This window comes from Staurois parvus, unplaced genomic scaffold (assembly GCF_062004578.1).
Source record: "Staurois parvus isolate SC_StPar_1 unplaced genomic scaffold, SC_StPar_1.0 ptg000730l, whole genome shotgun sequence".
Taxonomy (NCBI): Eukaryota; Metazoa; Chordata; class Amphibia; order Anura; family Ranidae; genus Staurois; species Staurois parvus.
In genome coordinates, this window is record NW_028318526.1 from 216544 (window position 1) to 239873 (window position 23330).

Sequence of the window (23330 nt, forward strand, 5' to 3'; positions counted from 1 at the left end):
CAAAACCCCTGACCTCTGTCTGGAGAGTGCTGCTTGGCTCTGTGCTGATCACATGCACTATCCCAAGAAAAAAAAACCCTCTCTAGCAATACATACTAACTGAGCATGTGCAGAATAGTTACAGTTCAGTCTGTCTTATCAGGAGATAAGACGTGGACATTTGAACAAGAAAAGGAGTAGAAAAGTCAGGATCAAACAGCCTTTTTGCACAATGCAGAGGATGAACCCCTTAGGTTCCACAGTGAGTATAACAAGCATGCTTTACTGCATATACAGACTGACACTTTAACGTCTACGGCAGTACCAGTGTACAAGTAGCTGAAACCTAAGGGGAAGCGGACCTGATGAGAAACTAGTGCCTGCGTCCCCCCCACAGCTCAACTGCTTGGCTGATGTGCCTGGCTTAGTGTACTGAGTTGCAATGAGGATGGAACACAGCAGGTACACAAATCAGTCGCATGCTCCCACTTTTGTGCTGCAGAGCACGACGCAATCTAATGTATGTCTATGACACTCTAAGAACTCCAGGGATTGTATTTTTGGCTCAGAATTACAAAGCATTTGTTGTCAGCCCTACCATTTCATTTTTGATGGATGACTAAGAACACAGGCAAAGAATAATTACAAAAGACACCTCATCTTCTCTCCCTCCTCATCTCCATAATTCCTCTTTGTGCACCAGCTGAGAGCACAAGAAGTTATCAGCTCAGAAGATTTCTGGAAAATCAACAGGTTTACTTTTGCATTTCTCAAACAAAACGCTTTCAATGGTTTGTATAGCAGAACAAAAGAGAACAAATAGACGTTGTTAGGATTTTCATTTCAAGGGAACCTGTACTCAGGAAAGGTTGCTATTGCTTGCCTAACCTAGAAAATTGCTAGGCTGTGAATCTGATTCAGTATTTTAGAGTCAGTGAGTTCAAACAAGTTAGAAGTTCTGACCATCCTCATGAACAAACTAGTCAGTAACTAAAATACTGATTCTAGAGACAGCTTGGCAACCAGAATTTTCAAAAGAAAGAGTAACCCAAAGAACAAAAATGCAGCTTGCTAATTCTGAGAAAGAATGGCTGCATTAGTTTTCACTTTTGAGGCATTTTTTCCTTTTGCTTTCACCTGGTAATCCTGTGAGTTACAAACCTCCTTTCCTGACGTTAACTCACCATACTGTAAACTTGGAGAAGTGTTTTTTCTCCTGGATAGAAAGTGCATTAAAGCTACAGAACACCACTCTGTGTGTCTCTATAACATAGGGGCAAGGTGCTCTGTAGTCCACTGTGCTGGGGTGAGTGCTGGGAATTACTGATAGCACTGCTAACATAACAGTGTAGCCCGTGCAGAAAACAGAGACATCAGCTCACTAGATTTCTTTTTTTAAATCCGTTTTAGTTTAAGTTTTTAGTTTTAAACACACAGCTACATTAGCGGCACAAAAACAACAAACTAAGGGGTATGTAAACATACAGTGACAGTTCAGGTAATCCAAACAAAGCCAGTAGTAGCTTCAGAGCTCACTAGATTTCTGGCAACATCAATGCCCAGAACTCTGTGGACAAGTTTTTGCACTTATCGCACACTTCTACAATAAAGCGTTTTTAATGGTATATATGTGATAAATGAAATGTGCACTAGGAAATTAACTGTATAATGCCTAAACATTAACCTCTCTTATTTGCTCGCTTTAACCACTTGCCCTCCAGAAGATTTACCCCCCTTCCTGACCAGGCCATTTTTGCGTTACGGTGCTGCATTATTTTAACTGACAATTGCGCGGTCATGCAACTCTGCACCCAGATGAAATTTGTGTACTTTTTTTCCCACAAATCGAGCTTTCTTTCAGTGATATTTGATTGCCTGTGTGTTTTTTTTTTTTTTTTTTTTTGCGCTATAAGCAAAAAATTCTGACAATTTTGAGAAAAAAAAACAATATTTTGGACTTTTTGCTATTAACCATTAGCCGCCCGGCCTATAGCCGTTTGGCGGCATCAAAAGCGCTTTAGCTTTCCGGGTGCACGCCATTTGGCGTGCTCCCGCACATGCGCAGTTCGCGCGGTTGCAGAGCCGTGCAGCGGCGCAATCTGTCACCGGCCGTGTACCTCGGACACGGCCGATGACAGATCTGAGTACTGGCTCCCGTTGCCAGTACCATGTGATCTGCTGTGACCAATCACAGCAGGTCACATGACAGTTGTATAGAATGGATGGCTTCATTCATGCCATCCATTGTATACTAGTGCCTAGCTGTGAATGGTCACAAATCACAGCTAAGCACAAAAAAAAAAAAAAAAAACCTGAATGAATTGATTTCATTCAGTTAAATGCTTGCTTATAGCAAAGTAAATCTTTGCTATAAGCACATTGTGTAAAAAAAAAAAAAAAATACTGATCACTTCCCCAAAGTAGTACAATGTTACTATGGTAGCATTGTACTACTTTGGTCATAGTAAAATATGAAAAAAAAAATCTTAAAAAAAATGTAATAAAAAATTAAAAATAATAAAAAAATATATATATTTTTTTTTTCATACTGTCACCAGTCAGTGTCCCTGTTCACCGCCATGCCAGTTATATGATGACGCTGTACTGCACTGGTGACAGTATGTAAAAAAAAAAATAGTGAAAATTATTTTTTTAATTTTTTCATTTTCCAAAAAATTATGACAAAAAAATAAAACTTCAAAAAACTCGCCATTCCTCTTATGAAGTACGTCGGACTGCCTACTCTGCAAAAAGGGGTCATTTGGGGGATATCTGTACTATTCTGACATTCTTGGACCTCAAGAAATTAGATTGGCTGTCAGTACTTCAGGATTGATCAATATTCAGATCTATACCATAGTTTGTGAACTCTATAACTTTCCTACAAACTAAATAATACATCCTAATTTGGATTATTTTCACCAAAGACATATAGTAGAATACATCTCAGCCTAAATTTATGAAGAACAATTATTTATTTATAAACTTTTATAAACGAAACAAAGAAAAACATGTTTTTTCTTTCTAAATTTTTGGTCTTTTTTTGTTACTTTAGCAAAAAATAAAAACCCCAGCGGTGATTAAATACCACCAAAAGAAAGCTCTAGCTGTGTGAAGAAAATGATAAAATTTTAGTTTGGGTACAATGTTGTATGACCGCGCAATTGTCATTCAAAATGTGAGCGCGCTGAAACGTGAAAAATGGCCTGGGCAGGAAGGTGTAAAATTGCCCGGTATTGAAATGGTTAAACATATCCAATAAAAAAAATTTAAAAATCAAATTTCATCATAAATTTAGACCAAAATGTATTCTGCTACATGTCTTTGCTAAAAAAAAAAAAAAATACCAATACATGTAAATTAATTGATTAATTGGTTTACTTTAAAGTTGAAGCGTTTACAAATGGCAGGATAGATTACTGGGATTTTTTTTTTTCCTACTAGTAATGGCGGCAATCAGCAACTTTTAGCAGCACTGTGGCGGGCATTCTGACACTGAGGGGGAACTAACTTAGTGTCACTAACATCCCCAGTGATACCAATACAGTGATCAGTGCTGAAAAAAAAGCACTGACACTGTACTAATGACACTGGGCAGGAAGGGGTTAATATTAGGTGCGATCAAAGGGTTAATTGTGTGTAGGGAGTGTTATACTAGGGAGCGGGAGGTATGTGCTTCACTGTAAGCTCACTGATCGGGATGTGCCCGAGCTGAGAGGGAGGAAGACTTTTTGTAAAGAAAACAGTCTTCCTCCCCGTCTGTGATTGTCGGTAATCACCGGGTGCTGGCGGATAATCACCAACCGACATCCGCAGCCGCATTTGTGCTGCCGTGTAGCTGTATATCTGCTATATTGCGGTGGGTAAACGGTTGAATAAAATATAAATACTAAGTTGAAATCAACCATGTATGTATTATTTAAAGGGAGCAAATAAGAGAATTTGTTTGGCTTCTAATATAACCTTAAGGTCTCATGCGTACACGAGGTCAAAAACTCTGCTTTGACAGGCTTTTTTTTCTGCCTGTAAACTCCCCTTCATGTTAATTTATGTGTCAATGCACACACATAGGAGGCAGGAACGTTTAGAGGTAGAAAAAAAACATCACTTGTGCGTTCAGGAGAGGAGTTTTTGAGCATAAAAAATGCATAACAGCGTCTAAACACATTAACGCTAGGCACATTCCTATGTTCCCGCTTAATGCATTCTAATGGGCGGAATTCTGGCCAATAGAATGTATTAACACCAGACAGGAGAAAAAAGCGTCTACAGAATACAGTGTGCATGAAGCCTTAACCACTTCAACACCAGGCACTTTCACCCCCTTTTTGCCTAGGCCAATTTTCAGCTTTCGTTGCAGTTGCACTTTGAACCACGGTCATGCAACACTGCACCCATATGACAGTTTTATAGTTTTTTTTTTTTTTTTACACAAATGGATCTTTTTTTTTTGGTGGCATTTAATCACCAGTGGGTTTTTAATTTTTTGTGAAATAAAAGAAAAAGGTCGAAAATTTAAAAAAAAAAAGCATTTTTCTTTGTTTCTGTTAAACTTTTATAACATTTTGCAAATAATCTTTCTTCATAAATTTAGGCCAAAATGTATTCTGCTACATTTCTTTGGTGAAACTAACCCAAATTGGTATATATATATGTAGGAAAGTTTTAGAGTCTACAAAGTATGGTGTATATATCTGAAAATCAATCAATCAATCAATCAATCAATCCTGATGTACTGATGGCCTTTCTCATTTCTTGAGGCGCAACAATGCCAGGACAGTAGGCCTGTCAGGTTTTTTTTTCACCATCTGTGTCCCATTTCAAAGATTTCCCTTCACTTTCTTTCTAATAGCAAAACAGAAAGTGAGAGGAAATCCTTACAAATTAAGGGAATTCCTTGGGGACCCCCAGGTCACCAGATCTTGTGTCCCCATTGGAAGATTTCCCCTCTACTATTTTTCTGTGGACAACCCAAAATTTAGGGTTTTCTTTACTTTCACTTTCTATGATAACAGTAAACAGGACAAATAGGGTGAATCTCCTGAATGGTGGGGGTACAGACAGTAAAAAAATCTGACAAGGATTCTAATTCCTCTCCACTCTATCCAAAACGTGAAAAAAAGGTTTGCCTTCAGTTATATTTAAATTTTTTTCTTCATGTTTAATTTACTTTAGGTTTGATTTGAAGCGGAACTTAACTGCATCTGAACACCACAAACCAAAAAATGTTTAATTCATTTTTAATATTAAAAGTAAACCCATCCATCCATGTCTCCATGCTTTATTTTGCTGAGAAATCACCTTGAAAAACACCCGCTAGCATTTCTGGCCGTGGCCATCTTGAGTAAGGGCAGATGATTCTTGTAGCATTTACTTCTTGGAATCCATCTGCCCTTAGCTCAGCCATGCAGATAGGAGGATGTGCTTAGCTGAGACAACCCCTCCTCTCTCCTTGAAGACTCTTGGGATGTATGACCTCATTTGGGCATTGAAATCCAGAAGTAACTGAAGAAATGTAAAAACAAAGTTTAAAACAAGTAAATATGGCATATTTTCCTATCTATTTACTAATGCTAGCAGAACAAGGATTTAAAATAGTCAGTGTTGACTGAGAGGGTGAAGTTCTGTCTTAAAGATTTGTAGATTAACCACTAGAGGGAGTGAACAATATCTATTGTGCTACCTTCATAAAAGTAAACCTGTATTAAAGAAGTATAGGGATATTTAAAACATTCTTTTTTACATGCGTATTTTAAATTTAAATGCGAAAGACTATACATTCTCTAAAAATGGAATTGTGTTGAATCCAGTAGAGGGGCATTATATGGTTTATCTATTGTACGTATACAGGTATATAATTAAAAGCTAACACATATTTTTGATCTTATTTTCGTTCATATTGCAAATCTAAAAGCAGTGATTTCCTTTGTAATATTGTAAAGCCTTAAAACATGGATGCAAAAATTAGATATGATTTTTTTGTTGACAGCATTCTTAGGTGGGAGGGAGCGCACAATCTGTGACATTACCAAGGAGTGTCAGAGCTTTATTTGCCAGAACAGCCTGGGACTTAAGTATAATGAAAGAGGCATGGATGTTGCAGCAGATACCCTGCACTTTATACATGACAGCATATTTTTTCTGGACAGAGTTGCTTAACAGAACAATATTATTATGTCAACTTATGTGACCTTTTTACCATTTATTTTGGCAGGAAAACCGTCTTCCCAATCTCCTCTGGAGCCTCTTAAACCAGAGATGCTGCTGAAGCTTACAGTGGGTGGCCTTACCATAACTGTGCCTCACATTTCTAGCGATGCTGCTTCTGCGCATGTTCTTAATGGTCAAGAAGCAGCATGTCATTTTTTTAAGGAGCTGGGGTACTTTAAAGATTCTGCTTTTAGTGGACGAGACTTTGGACATCTCCGTGAGCATTTCCAAAGAGCCTGCCAGTTGAGCAATGTCAGGTAAGAGGATAGGAGGTATCAGGTGGGTTGATATAAAGTTTTTTTAACATTGATAAAATGAAATGGAATTGCCCATGAAACACATTGGTTGCTGATTCAGGCTTTTAATCTTCAGATCTAAATGTGTTAATGGGTAAAAACAAAACTTTTTTTTGTTGTTAAGTTTTCTTATTGGTTTTGGCTAGAACATTAGAATGTACTGAGGTAGTCAGAGCGGATTGTCTCCACTACATAATACATTGCACACATTAAGTAAATGCAACGTATAACACATTGAAGAACAGCATTTCAGGAGTACCTGTGAACAGTACAGTATAACCTTTTGTGTGTGAGGAAAGAAGAGGTGAGAGAGGGGGACGGGGAGGGGAAGCCAGCAAAGTTGAGTAGGGGAGGGGGGGGCGGGCTTAAGGCATTGTATTAGAGATTTTGGAGTCTGTTCATGAATGATAATTTATCATTCATGATGATCCTTGATCTAGTTGTAGTGTCTTTCTCATCCAAGCCGTAGCCAGTATTTTCTCTGCTGCAGTGGGAATATGAGTCATTAGAAGAAACTGGGAAATCTTGAAGTCAGGAAGTCTCAAGTTCAGAAATGCATATACAGTATATTGCTTGGAGGGGTACCAGTGGGGCTGTACATTATACAAGAATCTCAAAAACCTCTGACCAAAATTGCCTGGCCTCTGGACATGGCCACCAGGTATGGCGGAAAGTGCCAGTCTGCCCACAACCATAAAAGCACATTGGTAACTATCTTGGTACATACACTATAGTAAGAAAATTATTAGGATGTCTGCCTTTAAGACTTCCCTTCACTGGAACTAAGGGGCCAAGCCCAACCCCTGAAAAACAACCCCACACCAAATTCCTGCCTCCACCAAACCTTTTACTTGGCACAGTGCAGTCAGGCAAGTACCATTCTCTTGGCAACCAACAAACTTAAGCATGTCCATCAGATTGAGAAGCATGATTTGTCACTCCAGAGAACACGTTTCCACTGCTCTAGAGTCCAGTGGCAGTGTGCTTTACACCACTGCAACCGACACTTTGCATTGCACTTGGTGATGTAAAGCTTGGATGTAGCTGCTTGTCCATGGAAACCCATTCCATGAAGCTCCCTGCGCACTGTTGTTGTGCTAATCTAAAGGCCACGTGAAGTTTGGAGGACTTGTTTGGAGGAGTTGATGACTTCTGCGCACTGTGCGCTTCAGCATGCACTGACCCCGCTCTTTCATTTTACGTGGCCTACAACTTCATGGCTGAGTTGCTGATATTCCCAGTTGCTTGCACTTTGTTATAATATATAACAGTTGACCGTGGAATATTTAGTAACGAGGAAATTTCACGGATGGACTTATTGCACAGGTGACAACCTATCACAGTATCATGCTTGAATTCACTGAACTCTTAAGAGCAACCCATTCTTTCACAAATGTTTGTAGAAGCAGTCTGTGTGCCTAGGTGCTTGATTTTATACACCTGTGGCCATGGAGGTGATTGGAACACCTGAATCCAATGATTTGGAGGGCTGGCCCAATACTTTTGACAATATAGTGTATGTGATTATTCTGAAAGGTACAGGATAGCAACAAGTGTCGGTGGCCAGATCTGGGTCCCAAAACTCCATTAATGTTAAAAACAAACAGGTTATAAAGGTATTTGCTTTTTACATGATAGGGTAATTAACCGATTTTCCATTGCCCTATAGCAGAAATACTGCTACAGGGTGGCAGGGGTGTGCAAAATCATGTGTATATATACGTCATTTCGCATTTCTGGGTAGGGGGCGCGCTCCCTTCCTGCCCCCCCCATTGGCGGTTTCACCTGTTGATCACCGGGTCCTGGGCTGGTGATTCCCCGCCCGCACCCGGCGATTGCTGTGTATCATCGATGGGAAAGAGACCTGTATGTGAACCAATACAGATCTGTCCCCTCCTGCACATTGCTTTGTATTGCTCTGCAATACATGACGAGTCTAGTTAATGCCAAATAGCTCAATTTTGGTCTCATCTGACCACAGCACTTTCTCACAATCCTTCTCTGAATCATTTATATGTTCATTGGCAAACTTCAGACGGGCCTCTGCATGTGTCTTCTTGAGGAGGGGGACCTTGCGGGTGCTGCAGGATTTCAATCCATGGCAGCATATTGTGTTACCAATGGTTTGTTTAGTGACTGTGGGCCCAACTGCCTTGAGCTCATTCATAAGCTCCTCCCGTGTAGTTCTGGGCTGATCGTTCACTTTTCTCATGATCATTCTTACTCAATGAGGCAAAATCATGCATGGAGCTGTAGACCAAGGGCAATTGATGGTTATTTTGTATTTCTTCCATTAGCGAATAATCGCTCCAACAATTGTCTCCATCTCACCAAGCTTTCTGCTGATAGTCTTGTAGCCCATTCCAGCCTTGTGCAGGTCTACAATCTCATCCCTGACGTACTTTGACAGCTGTTTGGTTTTGCCCATGGTGGTGCCCAAGAAAAAGATTCTGTAGGCAGGTGTCTTTTATACACATAACCAGTTGTTGTTAGGAGCACTTTCTTAAATTGACAGGACTGATCTGCGTACCACATGAGCACATAGCCAGTCTGTGGGGACCAGAATTATTGTTGGTTGGTAGAGGATCAAATACTTATTTTACTCACTGAACTGCAACTCAATTTATATTCGTATCAAGTGTATTTTTCTGGATTTTTGGTTGATATTTTGTCTCTATCATTTAAAATACAGCTATGATAATAATTATAGACCCTTCCTTTCTTTGCAAGTGGGCAAACGTACAAAACCTGAAGGGGATCAAATAATTATTTTTCCCACTGTACAAGCACGCTGATGAGCACACTCGCAGCCCAATTATACTATAAGTCCGTATGCTAAGGTGCAAGATGGGACTTGTAGTTTATGTATTCAGAGAGCCCTTTGAGTGAATGACGTGGCTGTGCAGGTGGAGGCCCCACAACTGCTCTTATTTTAAATTGTGATAACAGCTGCAGGGGAGAGGAGGCATGATGGGAGGAGGTGTTTGCTGAACATGTTGCATGTTCTGCCATAAATACAGGTGGAACATGTTCAAAAGATGAACATATCCTTTTAAAGGAAACCTGTACTGAGAGAAATATGGAGGTTGCTATTAATGAACTCCTAAAACTGGTTCTTGTGAAAAAATGCTGTAACGTTGGGGTGCTTTTGAGTGACAACATCTAGTGGCAGAAACGACTTACTGTGGGGTCAGGAAGACAAGTGAATATAGCAAGGAAAGTGAACAGCAGTGGCCGGTCTTTATTACAGGAAGCTCCTGCACAAAGGCAAAGCTTCACACTGTTTTACTGTACAGATCTGGAAGAAATACACAGAGCACACCATGATTCAAGTGAGAATACACATGCCTCTTATATTTAGACAATATTTGCTTATCTCAGCTCAATAGCGCTGAAATCTTTAGGGCCGGTTCACACCAGATGCAGTCCAATGCATTTTTTTTTCTGCATCAAAAATGCATCCATAGTAGATTATATGGGTTCCAATGGCATAGTTCACACCAGTGCAGTCAGTTCCAGTGCATTCCCATGCAGAAAAAAAGTAGAACATGCAACCTTTTTTCTGCACAGAACTGTACTGGAATGTGGCAAATTGCATCTCATGACAAAAAAAATCCAGGAAACCTTGGAGAAAAAGAGGGGAAAAAATGCATTGGAACAAATTGAAAACTCATCAAAAACAGCAAGCAAAAACAGTAAGCAAGTTTTTGTGGTGTGAACTGTAAGCAAAAACGCATCTGGAACATGTGAACTCACACTGAGTCCAGCAATTAAGCGTCCTGGAGCTCCCCATTGGCTGCTGACATCTTCAGGCAGACTGCTTCCAGGTCTCCATTACCAGCCGCCGTCATTGGCTGGACCAAGATGACATCTTTCTTGCACATGAACATGAGTTCCATCAGCTTCAGCATTGCCAAATTTATGCAGTGAGCTATGCGTGTCACTGTACAGGGGCGGACAGGCAGGTAAATAACTTTAATGTAGAAGAGACAAAGCGTGTCTTTTCTGCATTAAAAATCCTGCTGTTTGCCAATTTTTATAAAGTTCCAATTTAATATCTGTTTAATTTGTCATACCAAATGGCCTCATAATATGCTTTATTTCTGAAGGTATATATTTCCACCAATAAGTATTTTAAATGTACCCTGCACAATAGTAATCTAGATTAGATAAATAATGTTACATTACAAACTCTCCAAAATCTAATTTACTGTGTGCTTTGTGATTTCCTCCCTACATTTTAGCTTGGGTAATATTACAAAACCATTTGGAAAGAATTTTTAAATTAGTAATTTTAAAAAACAAATCTGTCCAAAAACCCGGCCAGTCTAGTCTTGGATAATGTTAATTACTCTTGGTGATTACTTTGTAAACATGTTTGTGTGTTCTTTTACACTGGATGTTTGAGTGGAAGCCTTTGGGCCAGAGTACTGGATGCAAAAATTTAAACTGTCAATGGAATTTAAAAAAATGGAGTAACAGTGAAAAATGCTAAGAACTTGTCGGTAAACTACATTCCTGAAATAACTGAGTAGTCATTTCAAAACAAACTGTATCACAATAATTTCTGAGAATTACAGTGTAGCCTCAGGTTCCCTCAAGGCTAATTCATTAAATAATGCATTGTTTTGGTTCAAAGTAATGGATACAAATCTAAATAACCTGGTTCTTCAAGATTGTTACTAAAAGATTCAGTTCACAACCTCAGCTAAATGCTTCTTATATTAACCATATACTGTATATATCTTCTCTATGATCATGCAACATGTTTATCTGTTTTCCTTGCAGTCAGAGCAAACACTTTGTAGTTCAGGACTTTACAACCCTGGAAAATGGAATCTGTGCTTATCTTTTCCACCTCATTATGACAGCACTGCTTACATAAAGCAGAATAGGGGCTCATGTCAATGGGCATTGTTTTCCTGTGTTTTGAATGCACCTCAAATGCAGGTCAGCAAAATACTATTGACTTTCATGAAACAGTACACATAGCAGTTCAGAGGCAGCATTTGACCGGCTTTGTGTTATGCTGTGCTTTTTTTTTTTTTTTTTTTGTATGCAGCATGTTTTTTTTAAATAAACTAATAGAAACTTTTTCTGTCTTTATTTGCAGAACTACAGCTTTAGCAGTCCAGATAGTGTGTGAGCAGAGGACTGGTAAAGGTGTACAGCACAGTACTGTGGACCTCAGTTGTGGAATGCTGGAGATTTTGGAATGCCTTTGGCCAAGCTATCCTTTCAACAAGATAAAACATCCTGAATATACCGAGGTATACATCCCCCCCCCCCATTATGAATTTAGCACTGTGTATGTACCCCTTGTGAGCTCCTTCACAAAGGCAAAGCTTTACACTGTTTTACTGCACAGATCTGGAAGAAATACACAAAGCACACCAAGATTCAAGTGAGAATACACATTTCTCCTATATTTAGACAATATTTGCTTATTTTAGAGCTCAGCTTGATAGCACTGAAATCTTTAGGGCCGGTTCACACCAGATGCAGTCCAGTGCATTTTTTTGATTGATCAATCTCCTCAAATATATATCGAAGCTACCCACAAAATTCCTCTATCCATGAAATGAATATTTCCTGCAGCAACTTGATTCTCCAGAGAAGCTTGCATACCTAACTCTGTGTCATTACATCATCACTTACATCACATGGTAGAATATTCTTCTGCAAGCTTTACCTAACAGTTGTGTACCTATACCCTTTAAAATAGATTTAACTCTGCATGCTTACAATCACTTTATCAAAGATTTTGCCATTTGGCATACAAAGTGAATATCAGTAACAGTAATACAGTTACACATGCATTGTATCTTGGCTTGCTCCCAGCACCCTCTGCAAGTCCTCGATCCAGCAAGATATTACCCACTGTGCCACAGAGCTATTTGTCTTCTGGGCCAGGTCTGCACATGCACTGTATGCTCTCCACTGTTGTGAGTTCATGCTCCGTGCTCTGCTGAGGTATGATATAAGTGCAACTAAGCCACAACCTACCACCCCTTATCTGAAACATGAAGATACACAAAATCCTGCTCTTCTGCCTGTTGAAAATGCACTGCTGCATTACTGGAGGTTAAGAGACAGAGACATAAGGGTTTGAAAAGATAAATATAATTTGCAGCATTTTTTTCCCTATACTTTCTAATCTGGCATTTACCCGTAGATACTTCATTGAATTGTTTTTACAGTGCTGTTAAGGAATCAGATTAGATATTTGATTGTATTGCCATATTTTGTTTCATTTCAGCTTATGATATTCCATAGTCCAGCATCCTCCTCCCGGCCTTGTGCCCAGGTGCATTACAAACGGATTCATAGGACACCGTCTAGAGTGAGTGTCATTGTCATTTGCCCTTTATTGTCTAAAAAGCCTAACTCAAATTTTATCCTCTTTTATTGGAGTGTACTTTTATTTTCACATTTCTGCTTTTTAGTTTATCACAGAATTCTTTCTTTTATAATGTTCTACCAGCTCTCTGTTTCTACACTCAATCCTTGCTTATTTAACCTCTGTATTCTTTATTACCCCTCTCAGAGTAGTCGTAAGAAACAACCAGTTAAAGTCAGTGCGGAAATCAGAGTGGAACTGGAAGACTTTCAATCTGATCTGGACTTGGGTCTTATAGACCGTTTGGGATCCCTCTTTCAGCATGGAACTCCAAAACATGCAAGCTCTCCTGGCCAGTTCGACTTACACTTGGTAACAGTCATTCTTTTATACTCAGAAGACAGTTTACTCATTTGGTCAAAGTTTTCTTTACCTTTTGTCTGCCTTTAAAACTAAACTTCAGCCAATCAGCTAAATACATTGATAAAATACATTCATGACAGCTGTTTTCTCCTCCAAAGAATTTGTAATTTTGTCTACCGAGTTCTGAGATTTATACAACTCAGATGCACATCACAGTCCTGTCTGGCAGGGCAGTAGATCTGATTTTTCTCCTTGCCACCCCCCACCTTGTAACAAATGTACAAATATATCAACTGCAGTAACTGTATTAACCACTTCCCGACCGCCCTTTAGCAGAACTACTGCTACAGTGTGGCAGGGCCAAATAAAATCGTGTGTATGTGTGTATATATGTGTGTGTGTGATTTTGCATTTCTGGGTAGGACGCTACGCCCTACCCATGCCGCCATTGGCAGCTACAGATGTCGATCACCGGGTCCTGGCCTGAGATTCCCCGCTGGCACCCGGCGATCGCCGAATATCACTGATGGGAGAGACCTGTCTCTAAACAACACAGGTCTCTCTCCTACCAGCAGTAAAATGCTGCTTTATATTTCTCACAACAGAGAAATACACTGCAATATATTTCTCTAGTAAAACACACACAGTACACACAGTAAAACAGCACACAGTTAACCCTTTGATCGCCCCAGATGTTAACCCCTTTCTGCCCAGTGCCATCAGTACAGTGTCAGTGCTTTTTATTAGCCCTGATCACTGTATTAGTGTGATTGGGATTTCAGTGGCAGTAGGTTTCCCCCCTAGTGTCAGAATGCCCACCGCAGTCCCGCTGTAAGGCGCTGATCGCCACCATTACTAGTATTGAAAAAAAATTTAAAAAAGAATTCCGGTATATATACCGCCATCTGTAGATGCTATAACTTTCATGGAAACCAATTAATTTACATGTTCTGGGATTTTTTTGTTTAGTAAAGACATGTAGCAGAATACATTTTGGCCTAAATTTGTGAAGAAACTTGATTTTTTTTTACATTTTTTTACTGGATATGTTTTATAGCAAAAAGTCAAAAATACAGTTTTTTGTTTTTTTTTTTTTGTTTTGTTTTTATTTGTCAGACTTTTTTTGTTTATATAGTGCAAAAAATAAATGCACAAGTGATAAAATACCACTAAAAGAAAGCTCCATTTGTGGGGTAAAAAGGACATAAGTAACGCAGTGCCGTATCGCAAAAAAATGGTATAGTCACAAAGGTGGGTAAATCCTCTGGAGGGCAAGTGGTTAAACTGATTACTGAAAAGGTTGCATGGCAAAGGAGATTTAACCTCAGATTGCAGAAAGGTTTTTTTACTGTTAGAACACTAGAAGACGGTCTAAGGACTGGCTTTTGTCAAAGAGACAAGCTGGAAAACCAGCATCTGATCAGCGCTCCCCCTGATCAGGAGTCCCCCTGTCAGAACACAAAGGCGCAGTGGGAGAGATCTCTGTACTAATATTGCTTCGTTAGTACAGCGATCTCTTTTTAGATGTCTTCCTCAGAATGCAAAATATACAGGGCTATGGGAATTGTTAGAGAATAAAAATCACACATACACAAACACACATATGTTGAACTGGATGGACCTGCATCTTATTCTTTTCAATGTTATAAAATATGTAGCTATGTAACTTATTCTATGACCTGAGAATATCTGGAATGATGCAGATTACAAATTAAAGATGAACTCCATGCCTGGATAAAATACACAAATTAATGTAGCTCTGTTTTCATTAGTCCAGCCTTTGAATTACAGCTATTCAAGCACAATCTGTGCTTGAATAGCTACTTTGGAGAACAGTTGAGACATTGGGGGTCTAATAGTACCTTGCGATCCAGTGCAATTTTTTTTTTTCAATAAATAGTGCATGCACTACTATTGATGTGAACCAATGCGATTTCAGCTTATTCACATGAATGGGCGAAAAGAGCACCGCATTGAATTTCACAAGAATCACGCTCAAAAATACAATGACCAGCTCAGGTCACCAGTGTTCCCCTTCACAAGACAAGTATATCTGCACTAACCTAAACAGCATGCATTTCTTTCTCAAGATAGGCTCATGAGTTCCAATAGCCTTGAGGAAAAAAATCCTCCACTACCTTTTGTAGGTTGCCGCTCAGGACTCCCACAGGGGATGAATCGCCATCAAATCATGACATCTCGCAAACACATATATACTCACGTTTTTGAACACAAAACAGGATCAAAAGAAAAGGCGAGTGCCCCTACACTGAACAACCGTCTGTGATCACTTCTTTGAGGAATAACCTGCTATTGATGTGGGATTGCACCAAACTGATGACGCCTTTTGTTTTGATCTTGTCATCTGTCAGGTGCTTCTTCGGGAATGCACTGACCCAAGAGAGTAATATTACTGTGACAAAACTGCAACTTCGAAGGCGAGACCTTGCATCCAGCTTTAAGAGAAACTGTAGAAGGTCCCTAGGAACTCTACAAACTGTTTCTAATACATAAACTGGCATCAAATCAGTATTGTACACCTTTTGTTCAGTGGTTGCTTTTTCTCTACCCCCCTCCCCCTTTTTATATTTTTGCTTTGTGCTGTTATAAGGTTTCCAAAAAGACAATGACAATATCTGATTAAAAAAAAAAGAATAGTTTGCTGACTTTATATTCTCCTCAACCCTCCTAAACTGGGTTTAGAACAATATTTTTTCTGGAAAATCAACTGAATGTAAATATCAGTACTTGAAATGGCTGCTTCTTTATCAGCCCCTTTCTCATGCCTGTCTTTTCAGAGTGATGTCACCCCAACTCCAGAAGAGGACACAGAGATCCATGTGATGGCTTCCAAAGCACATATACATCTTCAGTTCCCAGTACCTGACTTAAGGCCAGTCTCTGAGCGTTGTTCTTGGAAAGAAAAGTCAGTGAGGAAAGAACGTCTTGAGATGGAAGTGACTGATATGGAGATTAAAACACATAGTAGAAGTAGTACTGAGGAGCCTAGCAAAATTGAGATTACTTTCAGTGACTTACATGGTAAGTACTTGAAGAGTGTAACTTGCATGTTATTAAACACAACTCTAATATAACCAATGGCACCATTTCAATATAGTAGAAATAGGAGTAACAAAAAGTAGGTCATATCTGGGATTAAGCCAATGCTCTTAGGTGGATCAAGTTGTCTCCTTGCTATATACTGGATATACGGCAATTACTATTTGTGTTCTCTTGCTTGTTCTACAGAGAAGGAATAAGCCATAGAGCAGAGACATTGACACCAGTTTCTAATCCTTTACCAGTGCTTGTTGCAGCATTAAGTTCTTGGTCATTCTGTTATGGCAGGAACTAGGCAGAGACCCAGTGGATCAGCAGCTTTGCCCTTGCTTTCTTACCTTGTGCCTTCCTCCAAAACTGCTTTTAAAATAAATACACTATCTAAACTCTGTTTATAGAATGTTTTGTTTGCATGAAAATAGAAATACTGTGGTCCTTGTCCAAATCTTGTTTAAAGCTGAATTGTACCAAAAATTGCTGTATTGGAATTATCTGCTAGTAAACCTGGTCTCTAGAATTCAAGCATAGCAGGCTTGCAGACTCTGCTTATCACAAAGACGCTAGCATTGAATTGAACTAACTGCTAACCACGGCTCTTTGACTTTGGTAAATATGATGTGAAAAATACAACACGATAATCTAAAACTGCAAACACATTATCCTATTTAATTTTATTCAGGTGTGTATACTGATGGGGATAACCTGCGTGTTCCTTGCATGAAGATCAGTAAAGGATTAGACCCCATGGCCAAAGCCAGTGGAAAGAAATTTGTCTTCCCCAGGTTAGTTGTGTGTGTGTGTGTGTGTGTGTGTGTGTATGTATATATATTTCAGGTTTTGTAAGTTTACCCACTTACAAAGAAATTAAGGATGTATCATGATTTATCATAGGTGTATTTTAAATGATAAAGACAGGATATCAACCAAAACTCCAGACAAAAACACATGATACAAATGTTATAAATTGAGATGCAGTTCAGTGAGTAAAATAAGTATTTAATGCCCTACCAACCAACAATAATTCTGTCTCCCACAGACTAGCTATGTGCTCATTTGGTACACAGATTAGTCCTGTCAATTTAAGAAGGTGCTCCTAACAACAACTGGTTATGTGTATAAAAGACACCTTTCCACAGAATTCTTTCTTCTATTCAATCCTCATGGGCAAGACCAAAGAGCTGTCAAAGGACATCAGGAACAAGACTGTAGACCTGCACAAGGCTAGAATGGGCTACAAGACCATCAACAAGAAGCTTGGTGAGAAGGAGACAACTGTTGGAGTGATTATTCGCAAATGGAAGAAATACAAAATAGCCATCAGTCGCCCTGGAGGTCCATCCTAGATTTCGCCTCATGGGCTAAGGATAATCATGAGAAAAGTGAGGGATCAGCCCAGAACTGCACGAAAGGAGCTGGTGAATGATCTCAAGGCAGTTTTGACCACGGTCACCAAACAAACCATTGGTAACACAATACGCCACAATGGATTGAAATCCTGCAGCGCCCACAAGGTCCCCCTTCTCAAGAAGACACATGCAGAGGCCCGTCTGAAGTTTGCCAATGAACATCTAAATGATTCAGAGAAGGATTGTGAGAAAGTGCTGTGGTCAGATGAGACCAAAATTGAGCTCTTTGGCATGAACTCGACTCGCCGGCCGTGTTTGGAGGAAGAAAAATGGTCACTATGACCCTAAGAACACAGAGAAGGAAAAAGTAGGCTCATTGGGGCTGTTTCTCTGCTAAAGGTACAGGCCGAATTTGCCTCATTGAGGGGCCAATGGATGGGGCCTTGTATTGTAAAGTCTTGGATGAGAACCTTCTTCCCTCAGCCAGAACACTGAAGATGGATCGTGGATGCATCTTCCAGCATGACAATGACCCAAAACATACTGCCAAGGCAACAAAGGAGTGGTTCAAGAACAAGCACATTAAGGTCATGGAGTGGCCTAGCCAGTCTCCAGACCTTAATCCTATAGAAAATTTATGGAGGGAGCTGAAACTTTGAGTTGCCAAGCGACAGCCAAGAAACCTTAAGGATTTAGATCTGTAAAGAAGCATGGACCAAATTTCCTCCTGAGATGTGTGCAAACCTGGTAACCAACTACAAGAAATGTCTTCCCTCTGTGCTTGCCAACAAGGATTTTTCCACCAAGTACTAAAGTATGTTTTGTTTGGAGATCAAATACTTATTTTACTCACTATAACATTTGTATTGTGTTTATTCTGGATTTTTGGTTGATATTCTGTGTCTATCATTTAAAATACACCTCTTATAAAAATGATAGGCCCTTCATTTCTTCGTAAGTGGGCAAACTTAATCATAATAATAAATAATTATTTTCCCCACTGTATATGTACATACGTGTGTGTGTGTATATACGTGTGTGTATGTGTGTGTGTGTGTGTGTGTGTATGTATATATATATATATATATATATATATATATACACGGTGCTCAGCATAAATGAGTACACCCCAACAGTTTTGTCAGCAAACCTTTACTTTCCTTTCAGAATCAACATTTGCTAAATATGGGCCATTGATTGCAAAGTAAAATTTGTTAATTTGCACACACAAAGCATTTTTCCTAACATTCATTCAAGACCATGTTGTAAAAATGAATACACCCCAATGAAAGTCTTAGGAGCAAATCTTAATTTTAGACAACAAATCCTAATTGATTATAAAAGGGTGTTACTTAACAAAGAAAACCCCTTCCTATTTAATGCTGTCCGCAATGGCACCACATGGAAGAGAAATGTCTGAGAAAGAAAACCATTTCTTTACACAAGAAAGGTGAAGGCTACAAGATCAGCAAAGCTTTACTTATCGGTCAGAATATTGTAGCAAAAGTGATGAAAAATTTCACAAAGATGGAACTGCATGTCAGGACTCCCGAGTGTGACCAGAGGTATGTGACTGACGCAGGGAAACGCAGGCTTCAGATATGTTATAAACAATGTAATTTATTAACACTAACAATACAAACATAAACGCAGTGCAATACTAAAACATAACACAGTGCAAACAAACCAAACCAACCACCCACAGATAACAGTACATACAATGCAAGCGTCGTCAGGCAGGCCGGGTCAATATCAATCGGGCAGGTAGGTACAGGGGGAGCAAGCGGAGAATGGTCGGGGTCACAGGCCAGGTTCAGCAGGTAGCGGGCAGCGTGGTACAGAGGGTCAGGCAGAGGGATGGTCAGGGTCACAAGCCAGGGATCAGAACAGGAGAAGTCGGCAGAGGTCAGAATCAAGCAGGGTCAGCAACGAGACAGGAACAGGAACAGGAACGCAGGTTAACAAGATACAGGGCCCAGGAAAAACACACACCAAGGCAGAGTCTGCAGGTCTGGCCATCCCTTAAATACACCAGTATAATTAGTTCCAGGTGTTTGACTGGCTGCAAGGTTGAGTCTCTGATTGCTGGGAGCACCCGCTGGCCAGCCCTGGTACTGCAGCTCATAAGGCAGGTGAGTCCCACTATTGCTGGCCAGTCCATTCCTGACACTGCAACCATCTCACAGCGACGACCAGGCCTTCCATGGAAGTTAACACCCCGAGATGACCATCTTCTGATGAGAAGGGTGAAGAAAATTGCCATGCAAGTTCACTGCAGTTAGCTAAAGAAGTAGAAAGCCAAACTGGGGTGATTGTTTCCTGTGACACAATACGGCGTACACTGCAGAGGAATGGCATGTATGGGTGTCGTCCATGAAAGCAGCTTCTCCTAAAGTCCATGCACAAAAAAGCCTGCCTAGAATCTGCCAAGGCCCATGCTGAAAAAGAAGTTTACTACTGGGACTCTGTACTCTGAAGTGATGAGACCAAGATAAATGTTTTTGGAACTGATGGCTTCAAAACTGTGAGGAGTACAAAGAAAAATGCATGGTGCGTACAGTAAATCTTTGTGGTGGCAATGTCCTTCTGTGGGGCTGCATGAGTGCTGCTGGTGTCGGGGAGAAGCATTTAATTGATGGTATCATGAATTTACAGATGTACTACTCTATATTGAAAGAGAAGATGCTACCATCACTCCGTGCCTTTGGTCATCGTACACTTTTCTAAAATGACAGTGATCCAAAACACAAATCTAAGGCCTCTCTTGCATTTCTGAAGGAGAACAGGGTGAACGTGATTCAGTGGCCAAGTATGTCTCCTGACCTGAACTCAATTGACCACCTATGGAGAATTCTGAAGAGAGAGATTGAGCATCACTCTCCATCCAGCATCCAGGCTCTAAAAGAGGTCGTTCTTGAAGAATGGAAAAAAGATAGATGTTGCAATATGTCGCTTACTTGTTCATTCCATACCTAGAAGACTTGGTGCTTTCGTTAAAAATCATTAAGGTTATAGAAAATACCAGATGTAGTCATTTTTTTGAGGGGTGTATTCATATTTGCATCAACTAATTTGAGTAAAACTGAAGATTTTGTAATCTGAGGTATACCGATTATAATCTGAGATATTAACCTTACTTCCATGTAATGAGCTAAACAAATGTTTTAAAAAACTCAGTTTTGTCAAAATTTTGGAAGTTGTTCTTGTTGTGTTCATTGAGATATTGATTAAAATCTTACTTTTCAAAAAGGGTGTACTCATTTATACTGAGCACTGTATATATACACACAGTGCATTCATAAAGTATTCAGACCCCCTTCACTTTTTCAATTTTGTTATGTTGCAGCCTGATACTACAGTTGTTTTACATTAATTTTTTGTTCTCAATAATCTACACTCACTACCCCATAATGAAAAAGTGAAAACAGAATTTTAGAAATGTTTGCAAATCTATGCAAAAGGAAAAACTGAAATACGACATTGGCATAAGTATTCAGACCCTTTGCAACAATGCTGTCTCCCATTTCTCTTGATCATTGCTGAGATGTTTCTACACCTTGATTGGAGTCCACCTGTGGTAAAGTAAATTGAATGAAAATGATTTGTAAAAACAACCCACCTCTTTATAAAAGGCCTCACAGCTGACAATGCACACTGTAGCAGAGCAAAAGCCATGAGGTCAAAGGCACTGCCTGCAGAGCTCAAAGACAAAATGATTGCAAGGCGCAGATCTGGGGAAGGCTATAAAAACTTCTGGTGCAGTGAAGGTTCCCTAGAGCATAGTGGCCTCCATAACTCTCAAATGGAAGACATTTTTCATAACCAGGGCTCTTCCGAGAGCTGGTCTCCCAGCCAAACTGAGCAATCGCGGGAGAAGACCTTGGTAAGAGAGGTGACCAAGAACTTAATGGTCACTATGACTGAGCTCCAGAGATCCTGTGTGGAGATGGGGCAAAGTTCCAGAAGGAACCATCACTGCAGCCCTCCACCAATCTGAGTTTTATGGCAGAGTGGCTAGTCAGAAACCTTTCTTCCGTACAAAACACATGAAAGTCTGCTTGGAGTTAGCAAAAAAGCACCCAAAGGACTCTGACTGTGAGGAACATGATTCTCTGGTCTGATGAAACCAAGATTGAACTGTTTTGCCTCAATTCTAAATGTTATGTCTGGAGTAAACCAGACACCGCTTATCCCCTGCCCAATACCATCGCAACAGTGAAGCATGGTGCTGGCAGTATCATGCTGTGGGGGTGTTTTCCAGCAGCGGGGACTGGGAGACTGGTTAAGGTTGAGGGAAAGCTGAATGCGGCAAAGTACAGATATATCCTCAATGAAAACCTGTTCCACAGCACTCAGGACCTCTGACTGGGCCAAAGGTTCACCTCCCAACATGACAACAATCCTAAGCACACAGCCATGACAACACAGGAGTGGCGTAGGGACAACTCTGTGAATGTCCTAGGGTGGCCCAGCCACAGCCCTGACTTGGACCTTATTGCATCTCTGAAGAGACCTGAAAATGGGTGTCCACTGACGGTCCCCATCCAACCTGACTGAGGTTGAGAGGATTTGCAAAGAAGAATGACAGTAAAGTCTCCCAATCCAGGTGTATAAAGCTTGTCATACCCAAAGATTCTGGAGGCTGTAATTGCCATCAAAGGTGCTTCAACAAAGTACTGAATAAAGGGTCTGAATACGTATGTATAAGTGATATTTCAGTTTTTTCTTTTTGATAAATTCACGGACATTTCTAAAATTCTGCTTTCACTTTGTCATTATGGGGTACTGAGTGTAAATTAAAAAAAACCTGTGGTATCAGGCTGCAACATAAAATGTAAAAAAGTGAAGGGGGTCTCAATACTTTATAAATTATATATTTATACAGTGGGTATAGAAAAGAATCACCCCACTTTAAAATAATCACATTTTTTTGCTTTGCAGCCTGAAATTAAGACACACAGTTTTTGTTTTTTCCCAGCTGTATTTACTCAGTGCAACCTCTAACATCCAAGTGAAAGATATAACACCAGCATGTCAGAAAAAAATTCAAAAATCACTGAGTTGGAAAAAGGATTACCCCCTTGTGTCAGTATTTTGTTTAACCATCATTTGCTTTAATTACAGTCTTTAGTCTGTTGGGATATGTTTCTGCTAACTTCGCACATGTAGACTTTGCAATATTTGCCCACTATTCTTTTCAGAACTGCTCAAGTTAAATTTGATGGTGACCGTTTGTGGTCTGCAATCTTCGAGTCATTCCAGAAATGTTCAATGGGTTTTAAGTCTGAGCTCTGACTAGGCCATGCAAGGACATATACTTTTTTCTTCTTCAACCACTGTGTGCTCATTTTTGCTGTGTACTTTGGGTCATTGTCATGTTTGAAGGTAAACCTTCTTCCCATTGGCAACTTTCCGGTAGAGGGCAGCAGATTTTCCTCAAGAATTTGACAGTATTTTGCCCCATCCATTTCTCCTTCTATCCTGACAAGTGCTACAGTCCCTGCTGCAGAGAAACCCCCCAGAACATGATATTACCACTTCCATGCTTTACTGTAGGAATGGTGTTATTTGGATGGTGAGCTGTACTGGATTTCCACCAGACATATCGTTTAGTGTTGAGGCCAAATAATTCAATTTTAGTCTCATCTGACTAGAACACCTTTTCCCATGTGGCCTCAGAATCTTCAAGGTGCATATTGGCAAAGCTCAGTGGTGACTGCATGTGGCCTTTCTTGA

At 39.9% G+C, this 23330-nt stretch overlaps 1 protein-coding gene across 3 annotated transcripts in view; it reads left to right on the plus strand.

The window, feature by feature from the left end:
- The window catches only part of ATG2A (autophagy related 2A), a 140945-nt gene that overhangs the window by 29300 nt on the left and 88315 nt on the right, over positions 1 to 23330 (plus strand). For all 3 annotated transcript variants that reach the window (XM_089653957.1, XM_089653958.1, XM_089653959.1), the window contains exons 12-17: positions 6194 to 6446; positions 11599 to 11755; positions 12745 to 12828; positions 13033 to 13197; positions 15987 to 16230; positions 16928 to 17030. In XM_089653957.1, the coding sequence (XP_089510083.1) occupies positions 6194 to 6446; positions 11599 to 11755; positions 12745 to 12828; positions 13033 to 13197; positions 15987 to 16230; positions 16928 to 17030 (1006 nt within the window). The remainder of the gene's footprint in view (positions 1 to 6193; positions 6447 to 11598; positions 11756 to 12744; positions 12829 to 13032; positions 13198 to 15986; positions 16231 to 16927; positions 17031 to 23330) is intronic.